The sequence below is a fragment of the Lethenteron reissneri genome, chromosome 21 (genome assembly GCF_015708825.2).
Source record: "Lethenteron reissneri isolate LAM-NWPU_2019-01 chromosome 21, ASM1570882v1, whole genome shotgun sequence".
NCBI classification, from domain to species: domain Eukaryota; kingdom Metazoa; phylum Chordata; class Hyperoartia; order Petromyzontiformes; family Petromyzontidae; genus Lethenteron; species Lethenteron reissneri.
The window spans coordinates 328,547-346,239 of record NC_083799.1 but is presented as its reverse complement, the minus strand read 5'-3'; the positions used below and the strand labels follow the sequence as shown (position 1 = coordinate 346,239).

The window sequence follows — 17,693 nt, the reverse complement described above, 5'->3', positions numbered from 1 at the left end:
AAGCAGTGACAAGGCTGTGAGATTCGTGATATCGTCTTGGTTCTAGGACCGACCAAGAGTCGCCTGTGCTGCCAGCATTAGGTAGCCTGACCTGAGGGGCGCTGGGATGAGTGTATATTGGCAGAGTGTGCATTATCATGTGCCCGTTTGGGGTACACAAGTTTCCATAGCATTTGTTAAGATTGAGTGTGTAAATCTCAGACACTTCCACAAATTTCTAGTAGAAGTCAAAAGTGAAGTCAAAATGTCTCCCTGGTATAACGAGCAAATGGACCAACACTTATCACTCTTGGTAGCCTGTAGCCAGTGATGTTAATTCCACATTCCCATGGCAGGGGCCAGAATATCCACTGAAAAACGATTTGCCTTCCACAAAGTCATACGTCAACTTGCAACCTTGTGATTGTGAGTTGAGTGCATTTACCAAAACACCACCTTTTTAGATCTATGTTTAGTATCTGTGTATCCATCTACTGTGGAGAACTGTCTGACCTGTCTATATATTTGCAAAACTACGTACCTGCTTGCACATATTGTATATAAAGCTGTAGATATAGATATATATACTGGATATATATTTAAATGTACAGTTGGAAATGTAGTGCTCATGATTGGTTTTATTTCAACATTGATTCCCTGAGTATTTAATAGCCCAGCGCTATATTTCATGAGCGTCGGATCAAAGGCCAAAAGAGACGCAATATCTTATTCACATTCACATGGCAGTTCCAGTTGCCACGTTAGGGTCAAACGCAATTACAGGCAGGCGAAAAGGCTCCTGTTTCAGGGCCTCGGTTAAGAAAACAAAATAATGTCAAAGGTGCAAGGGTTAAGCCAGCCTCTTTTCCCATCCAAACTCTATCCTCTGGCCATTGCATTGCGTTGTGAAGATAAGGGTTCTCGGTGTTGCGTCAGGCACCAGTGATGCGCTGCTGCACTTCTGAACAAAGGCATTATCGAAGTGTGATTGCTACGCAAATCATATGCATAACAGGGTTTAATTTATCATAGATATAACCAAATGAATTGCATTACCATGAAAATAGGACAAAATAAATTTGCACTGTAATTGGCAGTTCATATTCATTATTGTAGATAAAGCCACGAGGTAATTTTTTTTTAACTGTTGAATAAATTATAACCGTATACATTTTTTTTTATTTAAAATGGTATCAATAAAGCATCCATTTCGATTTAAAGCTTTCGTGACTGCAGGGATTCATCTTCTTGGTTCTTTCGGTAAAGTCACGTAGAAGGGAAGTAATACAATAATAAAAATAAAACATAATAAAATAAAATAATTATATTATTTTTATTATTATATTATAAATAATATAAATATTATTATTTATATTACTTATATTATTATATTATATTATTTTATTATGTTTTATTTTTATTATTTTATTACTTCCCTTCTACGTGACTTTACCGAAAGAACCAAGAAGAAAAAAAAAAGCATCCATTGTTTTATTGTTTATTTTTTTGTAAAAACATGTATTACGTTCAGCTTTTAAATCATTAGCACAAGTTGCCAAGCCTCCCCCCCGCACCGACTATAACCGATGATGAAATGTTGTGCTTGGAACATTTGTCTATTGCCAACAATTATTATCTTTAACCCCCAGTAGAAAAACATTTCATGGATAGATTTGTTTTGTTATTATATATATTTTTGTTACGTATTAATGAGTTTACGTGATTTTCAACATGAATAAAGATATCTACCATTCTCTGGTGCCTTACCAAAGCATTTTTGCATTCCCAGTGGTTTGTGCTGAACAACATTTAATGATGGAGATTTAGCATTTTTTGTTAAATGTTCTGCTATTATTTCAACGTATGTTTTATCACAATCTTTGCAAGCCACATATTTAGCAAAACCGATTATGCAATCACGTTGTACACGTGCCAATAAAATAATGCAAAGTGATACTAATTTGGAAACAGAAACAAGGGTTATACGTATTACATTTACTATCCTGGCAGCATGATGACTGCTGTCCTGCCTATGTTAGCGTAATTCAAGATTTGCTAGTTGAAGGGGGGCGAAATTAAAATCAAATGAACACAGAATAGAAACAAAAACACAACCAGAGAGGGCACCATTTTTAAATGTTTGGCAAACCATCTCTGAGCTGATAAGTGTTTTATTTTAATTTAATAGTTTTTCTTCTTCTTATAAAGAATTGTGGCTTAACCGTTGGTGCTCAATGTTCCGTTTTCTCGTCCAGGTACTTTCTGAGCACAGAGGATTCATCTAAGCGTCGCCAACTGTACAGGTGAGCAGTGGCCCAATGGGAGAACGTGTGTGGAATGTCGAGGTGTTCTGTAAAAGAATGGTTAAGTCAAACACAAGTGTGCAATGCTTTCGTTATATGTATTTGTACGAATGCAGCTCGCTAAATGTTTTTTTCCCATCACGTCCTTCGTGCACAATCTAAATATACTCCACCTGGACGCTGTTGTGGATGTCATATTGTCATTTATGTTGCCCAGGACGAGTTTCAAGTTTATTTAGCTTAACTAGGTGAGAACTTGAGAGACCAGGATACGTCTATTTGCAAGAGTGATCTGAAGAATTAGTCTGCTAGTACGGGGTTATGATTGCTATGTATAGTCCCAATTGAATAATGTACGAGTAATTTTAGAATTTGACATGACGCCGGGGGATCTTCCACGTCCACCTGTATTAGCAGGTGTTGCATACCATTGTGGTTATTACACTTGCAGTAATAGTCGTGGCGGCTGCTGGATTCGAGCCATGAAGCTATGAAACAATCGGAAAATGTGCTGCCGCTAGGCCATGTCACCAATATTAACTTGAGACCACTCAGCTGAAAATCACCATAAAACTCACTCACAAGACATTCACTAAACACCATAACACTGACTGCTCACCTTACACCCGACCATTTACTGCTAACACATACTAGACACACTCACCAGATACTCAGCACTCCCACACACTCACCTACTGAGAGTGTGTAGCAGTGGCTGCCCACTATGACTAATGCAGGTGTCATGCACAAAGTGCAAGAGGCTGCTTAATCCAGCTGAAAGTGCGCCACTTATTGCAATTAGACGTTGGTCTCAGGATTCATTTTACCGATGTCATAGGCCGTTGACAAATCAAACTCAATTCCACAGGACACTGGATTTCCATGCGTTTTATGATACTGTCGCTAGCTTGTGCCACCGTATGGACATCCCTTATTGCTATGTTCATGCTCCCATAGTTTCATGTGTGTCGTATGATATATGTTCTCTTTTTATCTAAAGAAATTTACGTATGCTATATTTTTGTCGGTATTTATGCTTATCTACATTGTATGTGGCTACAGATATCTTCTTCTTGGTTCTTTCGGTAAAGTCACGTAGAAGGGAAGTAATAAAATAATAAAAATAAAACATAATAAAACAATTCTCACGACGTTTCGGCCACAACGCAAGCAGCCGTCCTCAGGTGAAGAATGAGACAATGCCAAGCTAGGAGCTTATATATAAGCTGCGTTGGAGGTGGAAGAAAGAGCGCCTTAACAAAAGAATGTGCATATGAAGAGGAATTTAGCATATACATGGAAAATGCGTAGGAGGTGGGCGGGGGGGTTTCAAAGTCATATTATGCCCATGCATTATGCAGGATCAACAGCACCAAGGGGGGGTGCAGGGATTAGCAGTAACAAAGGAAAGGAATGTTAATGATATATAGCTGCAGTTACTCAACAACCACGTAGAAAACTAAAGTATAAACTACATAAAAAACTAAAGTATAAATTGCATAGCACCATCAGTATACTTACTATACTCTACACTAAGCTGAGTTACTAACAGCAAGTAATACATTACAATTCTACGTCGTAAAAATTATATAATATGCTTCCATCTAAACTTTATTCTATTGTATCACACGAGCATATACCGTACTATATACTGCCAACATAATTTAATGTTGGCAGTATATAGTACGGTATATGCTCGTGTGATACAATAGAATAAAGTTTAGATGGAAGCATATTATATAATTTTTACGACGTAGAATTGTAATGTATTACTTGCTGTTAGTAACTCAGCTTAGTGTAGAGTATAGTAAGTATACTGATGGTGTTATGCAATTTATACTTTAGTTTTTTATGTAGTTTATACTTTAGTTTTCTACGTGGTTGTTGAGTAACTGCAGCTACATATCATTAACATTCCTTTCCTTTGTTACTGCTAATCCCTGCACCCCCCCTTGGTGCTGTTGATCCTGCATAATGCATGGGCATAATATGACTTTGAAAACCCCCCCGCCCACCTCCTACGCATTTTCCATGTATATGCTAAATTCCTCTTCATATGCACATTCTTTTGTTAAGGCGCTCTTTCTTCCACCTCCAACGCAGCTTATATATAAGCTCCTAGCTTGGCATTGTCTCATTCTTCACCTGAGGACGGCTGCTTGCGTTGTGGCCGAAACGTCGTGAGAATTGTTTTATTATGTTTTACTTTTATTATTTTATTACTTCCCTTCTACGTGACTTTACCGAAAGAACCAAGAAGATGAATCCCTGCAGTCACGAAAGCTTTAAATCGAAAAATACAGATATCTTGTTGTATATTTGCGTTTTATTCCATGTTTTCAATGCACTGTCCAATCCGATGCTAATTAATTCATTCTTTCCCCATGGATGGGACTCACAATGGAGTGGCAGCCAAAGGGGAGATCATGCCCACGAGGATGACCACCACAGAGATAGAGCAATGAGATCAGTTTATGAGAACAAGTGACATGAATTGGGGCATCGCAGGACTTTGAGAAATGGTGACGATGTGGGGAAGCCTTCATCTAGCAGTGGATAGACAGTGGCTGCTGCTGATGATACAGTATTTACATCGTTAAATTACATACGTTTTATGTTAATTTAGTGTATGTTAATGTTGTATAGTTGTGTTTTTTTCGAATAAATAAGGGACAATACTTGTAGCGTTGGCCAATACTGTATACTCTTCAACATGGATTAAAGGAATCGTTACAAGAGATGATATCAATGTAGTTATTTCTCAGTTGGGAATTATAAAATGAATTATGAATTGTGTATAAACCAATCTTGATTTGAAGCTTTCGTGACTGCAGGAATCCATACTCTTTGGTTCTTTCGGTAAAGTCACGTAGGTAGAAAAATAATAGATCACGACGTTTCTATCGCAACACAAGCAATCGTCATCAGGTGGGACAACCACGGCAAGAAAACACTGCTAAAGTAGGCGAGAGATCTGCCGTGACACGAGGTTATATAGACTCGGGAGTGGGGGGGTGAGAGAAGGGGGGGGGGGGTGAGAGAAGGGGGGGGGGCAGAAAGTGGACCCCGCAGCAGCACCCGGGTCACTGGAGTAGAGATCGGAGAGAGATGCACAGAAAAAGAAAGACACACGGAGAGTCGGAAATAACAGCTGACATAGGCAGGTAGGATGGAAACATCACAGTCAGTTAAGACGTTACCTGGTGAATAACGTCCTTCCAATGATTGCTCAGTTTGTACCCATCCTGTCGGTTGAAGTTGTGTCTGTGTTTATATATCTGGATGGTTTCATGAACACATCTATGATAATAGCCAGTGGGTTTGCAGAGTACCTTCGTCTTGGAAAAGTCAATTTCAACGTCACATAAAAAAAAAGATGTACCATGTACTTTGCAAGAACCGACATTTCTATCGCAACAGCTGAAATGGTGACGTCAAGGAGAATGAACCATTCTTCTTTGGTGACGGCATTTGCATTTACATTGGAAGAGCCCGACAAAATGGGAATACGTGTTCAAATACATAGTGTTGTAATTAATTTCCTTGTCAGAAAATGTATGCTGTTACGGATTAGTGAATTATAAGAATGCCTGTTTTTATTACAAATATTCGGCATTGTAGCTTAGCTTGACCTTTTATGTTCTGCCTGTACCAAACACAATGTGGTGCAATCATAAGTGCATTGCTGTTAATTTATTTCACCGTGAACTCGTGATCGCATGTGTGCAGCTGCCTCAGAGAGTATCACGCTTTCCATTGCTTCCACTTGTTTTGCTTTGTGTGAATTGTTATTGGGTAATCATATATGAATTATCCCTGTTATATAACTCAAGGTCTTTTTTTACAATGAAGTAGAGAAAAAACAAAACTCGGGTACAAGGGATCGATGCAACTGGAATGATTGGATGGAGCCAAAGGAGCTTATCCTTGTTGTGATCTGAGAAAGTATAGAAAGCGGAGAGATGTGAGTGAAAAAGGGGAGGGAATGGAGAAAAAAGAGACAGAAGAATAGAGAAAGAGGAAAGAGTGATGCACGGCAATTACACAGCTTGGTGAAAACAATCAATGACTCCCTTTTTTTGAAAAGCATCAACGTGTTGACAAATGTCATGCACTCAATATGTTTACACTTGCCATTCCCGATAGATAAACAAACCAGGCACAAGTCCACTCAAACAAACATTGGGCAGTGGTCATTGACAACTGTGAAACATTTCCAATTCAGAAATTCCACATTCCTATGATTGGGGTCAGTCTTCGCATAGGCAACCACTGTTTAAGTCTCAAAAGGAAGTACTATAGTCATTGTATTGACTCCGGAGAGACGAAACCAAATCCCGATTGGGATTTATCAAATCATTTGGAATTTGGAGCCTTCGCTAGATAACTTTGAAGGATTTGTCAGATACTGTGCGAACATGCCATGCCACTTCTTTTTTCCATACCAATTTTTTTTTCATGTTCCCGTTTTGCGATGTGAATTCTGACATAATTTCCCGTCATAGATTGTGTTTAAGACAAATGTGATTATGAATGTGGAAAACGTACCATGTGGATTCCACCTCGGTGCATATGGGATTACGGCCGAGGAAATGTATGGCCGACAAATTCGATTTTTGTTAAGTGTGTAAGCTGCAGAGGCACCTTGCGTGTATACTGCACGGTGAGTGGATGTGATGCAACAAAAGAGGCAGGGTCGTAATAGATTCAGACAACTCACAATGTGAACCCATGCAGAGATTTTTTACTGTAGCTTAATGTGAATCAACAGTGCTTCTTCTCTGGCAGACTGGCCCCCACCATGGGACTGTGGAGTCTCCACCACTGGTTGAGGGCCACAAATCAACACGAGCACCACGTGCACTTCATTGCTTGAGTGTCTGGATGCATAGACTTGACTGTAACTGTGCATTGTCTGTAGGCCACATGTTTTTGTCTGAGTTAGCTTGTTGCACTACTTTGTACTTTGATTGTAATTGCAGTGCGGAGACCACAGGGACTTTTAATCGGCAATGCCTCTCATGTGACCTCATCCCTGGCTGCATGTACTACCGTACCATCTTCAGTCCGGGCAGCTCGCACTTTGTGCTGCATTGTCTGGGTGAGTTGCATTCACGGTCACTCATGCCCTTTGTCCATCATGGCGTGAGGCTGTACTGAAACAGCTCCTTATGCGCGATCGCCACAAATGTGTGTGTGTGTATTGTGGGGGAGTGGTAGTATAGTGGTTCGCGCGCTGAATTACGAACTTGCCGACCCGGGTTCGATTCCCGCTCACGGCCAACACCAGTGACGATTATATTATCTGAACCGGTCCTGGGCCTCCAATAGGTTGACTCAGCCTCAAATTAGTACCTGGTGAGGTGTGTAAACATTGCCACTCGGGAGACAAAGGCGGCCGGGCGTGGTGTTGGCCACCCACCCCCTCGCATGCTGTGCCAGCCTTGTTAGGTGCTCGCTTAACAGTACTTGCCCCAACAGTCTGTTCAGGCAATATGGGAAATATTTGTCTTTGTGCGCAGCGGCAACGCTTCGGTTTGCACACTGTGCTCCGAAGCTGGTGGCCCGGTGACCCGGCGAACCGGGTTCGATTTCCGCTCACGGCCAATACCGGAGATGATTATTTAAACTGGGCCTCCCCTAGGTCGACTCAGCCTCAAATGAGAACCTTGTGCGATGTGTAAACATTAGCACTGGGGAGACAAAGGTGGCCAGGCGTGGTGCTGGCCACCCATGCGCTCGTGTACCGGTGGTGGCACACGCCTGTAATCCAGCACTGTGGAGGTGATGGTTTATGGATTATACAAATGTTGCAAAACTCCCTTCCCGAAGGTATCGAGGGGCCATACCCTGGCTTGCCAGGAGAATATGTTACAACATGTTAGACTAATCTAGTCACATGTATACTAATCTCCATCTGTTTGTGTATGGGATAGTGTATCCGTTTGCACAGTTGATTCTTCTGCGGGTACTCATATTTCCTCCCACATGTAAACACATTAATTAGCTGATGACATCTTAATATATAGAGAACCGCAGAGCTTGGGGGATTTTGGCATTAGTTCCATGCACCTCTGAGCACGTTACATTCCTATTATTATCTGTCATTTGCGACATTAGTGGGTGCAATGTCACGGCCATTTGTGATATCACAATAGGATAGAGGTGCAATTCTATTGCCCTGAAAAATAACATCATAGCCTTTTGCATTGCTACATTTGCCACCACACGTCATATCATTGGAAGCAAACACTCCATCTTTTAATCACATTAAATGCTTCAGCATCAAGTCACGATGAAAACAACATAATTCAAGCCTTTAAATATTGTAAAGTTGAAGTGTAAGAACATTTCCATAGCGCTTTTGATAATTGTCACATTTTGAAAACTTTACACAATAATCTCATGGAACATTGCTAAATAAGTGAGCCAGCTCTGCTGAGATCTGGCGTTTAAATCCAGGCAGCCACCCACCTCAAGCTTACCAAGTCGTCGGTCTCAGACAGACAGATCTGGCCCTCACCACAGTAATGTAACACTGTAGGTCTAAGTCCTGGTTCACAATGTACAAAGCTCTGCCGGTCTCACTCCACCATTGATCAATCTCACGTGACCCGCTGATCAAACTCAACTGTCTTTTTGTGTGGTCATCCATGCTCTTGATAATTTGCAAATTAATTCCTTCAAGGTTCTTTCCTAGCCCTGCATAGTATCTTTAAGTGCATTTCTTCCCTTTGGAAAATAATGAGGAGCGGCTGCATACATACAGAAGTGGCTGCACGCGGTGCTTCTGCATTGCCATGGCGTGATTTATTCTGGTCGGCATTTGTGCTTTGCTTTAACACAGCCTAGGAGCACACCACGAATGTAAATGTGTCTTCCAGAGCCACCCGCCACGTTTCCTGAACGTTGTCACCGGCGTTTACCGTCGTTTTGTGGTTTTCATTTTTCAGCTGCATTCATTCGCCACGGATCTGAAATTTGTAATCTCCACGCACAGACAATTTCTATCAATCCACTGCTGGATGAGAGCCTCCACCTACGCCTTGTATGGCTGTGGAGGTTACTTTGATCATACTTCACCGCGCGGGTCAATGCTGCTTGCCGAAGGTGGAGAGCGTAGAAGTGCAGTACACAAACGGATATTTGCGGCACCTCAAACGGTTACAATACTGTTTTTTAAATGCTTAAGCATTTTCAGAAAGCATGTACTCGCACTAGGTATGTATACAAATTATAGCCATAAACTTGCAAAATTCATGGAATAAAATAACAACTAAATGGAAATAAATCAAGTAGATTTTTACCCCCTGTATAATGTGCAGTTCTCATAACAAAATGCAACAGAACCAGCTGGGTTAATATGGAGCACCAGGGCTACAGATTATAATGTACTTCTATAGCTCATCTGGGAATTACAGGCTTCCATTCACTCTTGTTGCATTAGCTTGTGTCTATTTTCCCTGCTGAGTTTGACCATTATTAACTTGCAATGTCAAACTCTGGGATTTTTTTTCTATTTGAAGCAGAAATTTACACTGCAGACCATATATATGGTGAGATCTTACTGTATAAAAACTCCCATGCACAGATATAAACGTATAATGATAAAAGTTTTAAGTATTTTTCTCACCGTCTGCTATGACATACGGATCAGAAACACAGATATTGATTAAGAAAATGAGAAAAAAACGTGAAGTGCGCAGAAAAGCATAGACAGAACGAGGGATTAGTGGAACAAGGAACCAACACTGCAAATAAGAGACATCTTATTGGTGGTTAAGATGTAAATGGGTTTGGGCATGACATGGCAAAAAGGGATGATGGATAATAATACTCGTGATGGAGTTGCAACCAAAGGAGAGAACACACCCAAAATAATGATCACCATGGAGATGAAGCAATGTTTATTCCTTACACAGGTCGCACTAATCGCACACAAAGTGCTTGCCACAATGAACTACAATACCTTGTTGATCTCGTCAAGGAGCATACACCATCACGCAAACTCCGGTCATCTTCGCATGGGCTTTTGGAAATCTATGGAACAAAGATGATCACCGCATCGCACACTTTAAGATGCATTTTTGCGGCTGCCTGGAATGCTCTTCCTTCCGATATTAGGAAGCCACTGAAGCTATGCAGTTTGAAATCTGGATTTAAAACTCATGTCTTTAGAACTGCTTTTTGTATTTAGTTTGTTGTCCTTCCCCTGCACCTCCGATTATCGCGATTGGCTACGTATGGTGAGAAAGAAACTCAACTTAAATACATATATGGTGAGACCATGAGTGGTGGCAACGGCTAGGGGAGGCCTTCCTCCATTACTGGGTAGAGCCCAGCTGATGCTGATGGTGGTGCTGATGATGCCGCACTGAGATTAAACACTCTTGCAGTTGGTGCTCTCTATGATGTGACTCTCTATATCTTTTTGAGTATTTTGGTATGTGGAATGATTCTTTATCATTCATTAAACCAAAACGCTGAGAATATTCTACCCAGCCATCCGCCATACCATGACGTTGATTTACATTTTAATGACTCTCACATGATGTTTTTTTGTGCCATCGATGCAGAAATTAGTTGAATCCACTGAAGCTGCCCCCCCTTAATTGTTTCCCCTGCATGTTTATGCGTGGGGTTTGAGCCAGAGTGCCACGGGGCCTCCCTCTGCTTTCGATTTAAAAAGTTAAATTAATTAAATTCTGAGGAACTTGAAGGCAACAAGGATATGACGACCATAGTGGTGAGGCATAAAATACGGCACTTATCAGACGCACGACTGGCATGACTTGCAAGGGCACAGTGTTCAACAGTGATTTAAATTACCTCTATGCAGTTATACGCTTAAAGAAGATGATTGCATCTATGCTTCAATCAATCGCACGAGCACATTTGTAAATGTTTCCAAACAGTAATGGCTTTGTCTGTCTTGGACAGATAGCTTTCAGCACATGTTGTGACAGAGAAAGTTGATTTGCATCCCAAAATGAAAGCTGATAACATGGTTGTGTTTCGTAAATGAGAGCATTTGTGAAAAGTGGCGAAAGCAGAAAATGTTGGGGAAAAACGAGCCACCGAAAAAATGCAATGCCCAGCTGAGCAAAAGAAGTTGGACGTGACATTTATCCCAATGTCCCTTCTGATTTTTATGACTTGAGCCGAGAGGTACAGTGTGCAATAATACAGTACGCACGTGGCAGCAGTGAGTCAAAGTGGATTCCCTGAATTGAAATGACAAACGGCTGAGTTACGATTTCAGGCATTTCCAGCAAAGTAACACACGCATTCGACTCACTTCTCAGTAGAAGCAAGATGCAATTATCCCAGCTCTCACAAAGCTTGGCCTAAATCAAATAAACATTTAGAAATAATAAAAACGTTTGACAAAATTTGGATAGCTGCATTGAGATCGAATGAAGAAAGTTCCCAATATATATTATAAAGGAAGTCGGGCAACATGATGTGCTATGGCAAAAGTTATTCATAGCCACATTATAAGTTATTATCTATAAAAAATATTGGAAAAAGTAATGCATAAATATTCATGAAAAAAACATTAACCGCCATCTCAGATGGTTGTCGGGACGTCCAATAGAAATTAACTACAGGAAATGTCAGAATAACTTTTTAAATAGATAAATAAAAGCCTGCAATTATGGCTTAGGATAAATATGAACAAAACAAAGGTCATGTACAAAAAAGTTTGAATAATAATTGGACATATACACGACTGGAAGAAACAACATGGTTGGCTACTTACTGTGCTAAATAAGTTCAACTTGCATACATACAGCATAGTATATGTGTGCCTGGGACAGCTATTAAAGTCAGACCAGAATAAATTATACTGGTAGGAACCTCCTGGTTACACCAGCCCACAGGGGATTATTGTGTCCGTCCGTCGTGCATCCAAAAATTGGGGGGGGTGGGGCTGGGTGGAGAGAGGAGGGTGGGGAGGGGCTGGGTGGTGAGGGTGGGGAGGGGCTGGGTGGGGAGGGTGGGGGGTGGGATAGGTGGGGCTGCGTGGGGAGGGGCTGGGTGGGCGGTGGGAAGGGTGGGGCTGGGTGGGGAGGGGCTGGTCACCCCGTGGTGCCCTTATAAAACTCAACGTTTAACCTACTCACGCCGGCTTCTGCCCACCCTCACAGTCGGCCATATTTGCGGAATACACCACGCCGCCGTTGACTCTGGCCATTGACCGAGCAACCCAACGTTCCTACCAGCTCCCTCCGCAGGAATGTGTTGAAATAACAAGGTGGCCGAGAGCAGGTTGGAGTGCTTTTGGAATTGGATAATGAAAAGCAACACGTCATTGTGCCTGAACAATAGCAATACTAATCGATGCATACAGCGTGCTATGGTTTTTGATTTAACGAAACAGGAACACAACAGGGGCAAAAAGAGATTCGTGCTTGAAATTACTTTGATAGAGAGAAGAACACGTGGAGTGGAGAGCACATGCAAGCGAATGACACAATTAACATTGTTGAGAAAACCGAGTGGGCTTGGACAATACGCTTCTTTAAAAATGGTGATAGTCGAAAATCAGCGATAACGATTACGTGGCAGATAGTGACTGAAATGTGTCCCAGAGGTTAAACGTCCACCTTGGAGATGGATCAATGAAATCGGGTTGTGTGCAGGTGCTATGTGGATTGTTAAATCGAAAAATTGTGAAAGATGGCATTGGCTTGAGGAGGCTCGTGTCGATCAATCCAGCAGTGGATTGATCATGGCTGGTGTCGATGATCGCGGTGATCATTTGTAATTTCACTAACATGTGACATTCCTTAAATAATTACATACGTTATAGAAACGCAAATGAGATTCATGGTGACACCTGTTCTATGCCACCTTGTATTTTGCTCAATATGTAGCCTTGCCCTACCCTGTGTTTGTGTGATGAGCCATTATCTCCCCCTCTCTCCTCGTGGTGTTTTAAACTCGTCGTAAATCATGGCTTTCCTAAGTGGCCGCGAAAGTCAAAAAATGCTCGTGTGTGACACATGTACGGCACATACACAATTATGTTGAAATCTGGACGGTTTAACTAAATGTGCCTCAGTTATAATGTTATTCCAATAGTTCTACGTGAAATTAGAGTGAACTAATATAATAACCCGATATGGAATATTATGGCCAACAGTGGGATGCTCATGCTTGTTGTTTTTAATGACAGTACCGACGTTGGTTGTTTTTTTATTTTATAGGACCATCTGTCCCCAAGATTACCGTCCACACCATGAGCGACATAAACAGTGAGTGTGACTATTTTTAACAATGACACATAATGAACACAAATTGATTTGACAGCTTGGGTATACGCAGCGTGTATAAACAATGTAAATCAATTATCCTTGGAGTATATGGTGAGAATATTTTCACTATCATTTTGCCAGCAGCCTGTTCTGAAATTCTGCGTAGGAGGTCTAATAGAGATGGGAGATGTAGAGATAGCGTGGCAGCTCAGTATCGAGTGCAGCTGCATCTGCTGATGGAGTGGTAGGTGCTATTTATTGGAAAATTGAGGGTCTGAGTATGGTTTCAGCATGCGACAAATTCAACCAATTTCACATTGGTCAAGCCAAAATTGGTTTGTGAAACTCCTACCTCTCTCCACTAATCGCGCTCTACTCCCCTCGACACGCTCTCCTACCTCTCCCCTCTCTCCTACCATCTCACTCTACTCCCCTCAACGTACTCGCTACACCGGCAACCAAGGCCTTCTGCCAAAGACCCCAATAAACGGTTTGCTCAGCGGGAGGTCACTCTTTTCCATATGGAACTGCCTTCCCCTAGCCCAGCGGTCGGGAACCTATGGCTCGCGAGCCATATATGGCTCTTCCAGTGACGGCATATGGCTCCCAGACAATTTTGAGTTGAAAAAAAATAATAAAAAAATAATAATAAAAAAACAGTTTGGAACTGATTTTAAAATACTTGTGATATTGCTTAATAATACTGTGTTATTTTAAAGTGTCACGGGTCATTGTAAAGGTGAAGAAATCAATTTGATCAGATAGCCAACTAGTTTATCCGCATCAACCCTTGTAACGGAAAAGATGGTGAAAAGAAAAAAAGACGATGATTACCGTGCATTCCAGGCTGCGTGGATAGAGGAATTTGCATTTGTGGAGAGAGCAGGATCTGCGGTATGTCTAATATGCAATGATAAAATTGCATCGATGAAACGGTCAAATATAAAGCAGCACTTCGATACGCACCATGCTTCATTTGCATCGAAATATCCAGCGGGGGACAGCAGGAAAAAGGCATGCGAAGAGCTACAGCGGAGAGTGCAGACGAGTCAGCAGCAACTACGTGTGTGGACCAAGCAAGGTGACGGGAATTCCGCTAGCTTTGCGGGTGCTTTGGCAATAGTAAGGAATGGAAAGCCATTCACAGATGGCGAGTATGCCAAAACATTCGTGCTTGATGTGGCCAATGAACTGTTTGATGACTTCCCAAATAAAGACAAGATAATCAAACGAATAAAAGACATGCCTCTGTCAGCAAGAACTGTTCACGATCGTAGCATCATGATGGCAAATCAAGTCGGGGAAACACAAATTAAGGACATAAACGCCGGGACATACTTTTCTCTCGCGTTAGATGAGTCAACAGACGTTAGCCATCTATCTGAGTTCAGTATAATTGCCAGGTATGCTGCAGGTGACACACTGCGTGAGGAAAGCTTGGCTGTTTTGCCAATGAAAGGGACAACAAGAGGAGAGGATATATTCACGTCTTTGATGGAGTTTGCTAAAGAAAAAAAACTACCGATGGATAAACTTATTTCTGTCTGTACTGATGGTGCACCCTGTATGTTGGGGAAGAACAAAGGATTTGTAGCGCTTCTCCGTGAACATGAAAAGAGAGCCATCCTAAGTTTTCATTGCATCCTGCACCAGGAGGCGCTTTGCGCTCAGACGAGTGGCCAGGAGCTTGGTGAGGTGATGTCGCTGGTCATTCAAGTGGTCAACTTTATTGTTACCCGAGCTTTAAATGATCGCCAGTTTAAAGCTCTGTTAGAAGAAGTTGGGAATCATTATCCCGGTCTGCTTTTACACAACAACGTGCGTTGGTTGTCAAGGGGGGAGGTGCTCAGCCGTTTTGCAGCTTGCCTGAGTGAAATCCGGACTTTTCTTGAAATAAAAGGCGTCAAGCATCCTGAACTAAACAACACTGACTGGCTCCTGCAGTTTCACTATCTCGTGGACATAACTGGCCATCTGAACCAGCTCAATGTGAAAATGCAAGATATTGGAAATACAATCTCATCCCTTCAACAAGCAGTGTTTGCATTTGAAAGCAAGCTGGAAGTCTTTCTTAGGGACATTGAAACAGGTCGTCTTCTGCACTTTGAAAGACTGCGACAATTTAGAGATACATGCTTAGCAAGTGACTCCACTCAACATCTGGATCTCCAGCAGCTAGCTGGCTTTACGTCCAATCTCCTGCAGTCATTCAAAGCACGTTTTGGAGAATTTCGTGCGCGCACTGGTCTTTTCAAGTTCATCACTCATCCACATGAGTGTGCAGTGGACAAAGCCGACCTGACATGCATCCCCGGGGTCTCTATCGGAGACTTTGAGCTGGAAGTTGCTGACCTGAAGGCATCAGACATGTGGATGAGAAAGTTCAAGTCACTTAATCGAGAGTTGGAAAGTCTTGCGCGACAGCGAGCAGAGCTGGTGAGGGAACACAAGTGGACAGAAATGAAAAATCTTCAACCTAAAGACCAGCTGATTCTTAAAACTTGGAACGAGCTTCCTGTGACATACCACACAATGCAGCGTGTGAGTATTGCCGTATTGACCATGTTTGGCTCTACATATGCATGTGAGCAGTCATTCTCGCATATGAGGAACATTAGGACCAACCTACGCTCACGTTTAACTGATGGAAGCCTCAACGCCTGCATGAAGCTCAACCTCACCACGTATGAACCAGACTACAAGGCCATCAGCAAAACCATGCAGCACCAGAAGTCGCATTAAAATACATATTTAATTTATTATACGTTAAAAATACTATATGGCTCTCAATGAAATATATTTAGAAATATTTGGCTTTTATGGCTCTCCCAGTCAAAAAGGTTCTCGACCCCTGCCCTAGCCACACAAGCTGTCGACACCATCGAATAGCAATTGTGCAAATCCAGGCTCAAGATTTTCCTCTTCTCATTTGCCCGTGACTGTCGTTTTATTAAATATGCCTAATTTCTCCAGGATGCCCATGCACCATTCTTTTTGTTAAAGAAGCTTGAGATGTGGTTGCGTTTAGACGCGATGTAAAAAAACTAATTTGTTTTGCATCGTGGAGCCAAAACTATTTTGATATTTCAAAGCAATGGAGAACCTATTGTAGTGTTTTAAATAACTTTACAAACTCTGTGGGTTGACGATGTGTGTTGATGTGACTGGAGTGGCTGCCGAGGCGGCACGCTGGTAACCCCCGGGCCGCTGCTCACCGTGACAGATTACATGACTCTGGAGAACAATACGTTACTTCGAGAGGCAGTGGCTACAAAGCTGATGCCCAGGACCGAGTACCACGATGTCCATATAGATGACTACGGTAAGTGAATTTGAAAAAATATATTGATGGGATTTTTTTCTCAGGTGCTTATTTACTTATTCCTGCTTTTGGTCTTAGCTACTGGAACTTAATATTTTTTTATCCCAAAAATGTGTAGCCTGTTAATTTTATTATTAAAATAATTGGTTTTAGAGAGCCACACTTAATGCTTTCACCTAAACTATGTTTATAAGCAAGAATTTGTACATATTGGAAACACCAAAATGGTATGGTAGATTGCCATGTAAAACCTAACATTGTGTCTGCTCTGTGGGAAGTCAACATTGGCCATCAAAATGGAGATGATTCTCCATGTCTCGTTTATGTCCCCAACTTCCTTCATAATAAACGGCATCTAATCATTATCTTTACATTATTAACGCGCCTAAATGCCTGCCAAGCGACTGTGCACCCTTCGGAAGTCAGGCACGAGGCCGCTGGCATCGAGAGAGAACGTGGCTATGAGTGTATAGGCTTGAGTCAGGGCGTGGAGCTGGTGGGAGAAATGCCACGCCGTTCGTAGGGACGTGGGCCAGGTTGGTCCTCACCTGGCTAGGGTCTAGTTTGACCTCGACCAGGCTCACGCATAAGTCTGACAAACTTGATCTAGTTTTAGCAATGTGGGTTAAGGGGTCATCGGTACCTTCTGTTGAGGGGGTTAAACAGTTAGCCCCAAAGAGGTTTGAGGGTGAACAACACTTGTGCTTGAATAATGTGTGTGCATATTGAATCAAGACCAAGTTAAATTGTTTATTCGCTCAGATGAATGCTGGGAGGCTTCTCATCTGCGTTTTATGGCCTGGAGCGAGTGCTGAAAAATCCACATTC

General features: G+C 41.9%; 1 protein-coding gene across 2 annotated transcripts in view; it reads left to right on the top strand.

The window, feature by feature from the left end:
• Nucleotides 1–17,693, top strand: part of LOC133344998 (inactive dipeptidyl peptidase 10-like) — a 543,079-nt gene that overhangs the window by 496,111 nt on the left and 29,275 nt on the right. For both annotated transcript variants that reach the window (XM_061555335.1, XM_061555334.1), the window contains exons 15-18: nt 2,235–2,282; nt 7,265–7,383; nt 13,496–13,543; nt 16,767–16,865. In XM_061555335.1, the coding sequence (XP_061411319.1) occupies nt 2,235–2,282; nt 7,265–7,383; nt 13,496–13,543; nt 16,767–16,865 (314 nt within the window). The remainder of the gene's footprint in view (nt 1–2,234; nt 2,283–7,264; nt 7,384–13,495; nt 13,544–16,766; nt 16,866–17,693) is intronic.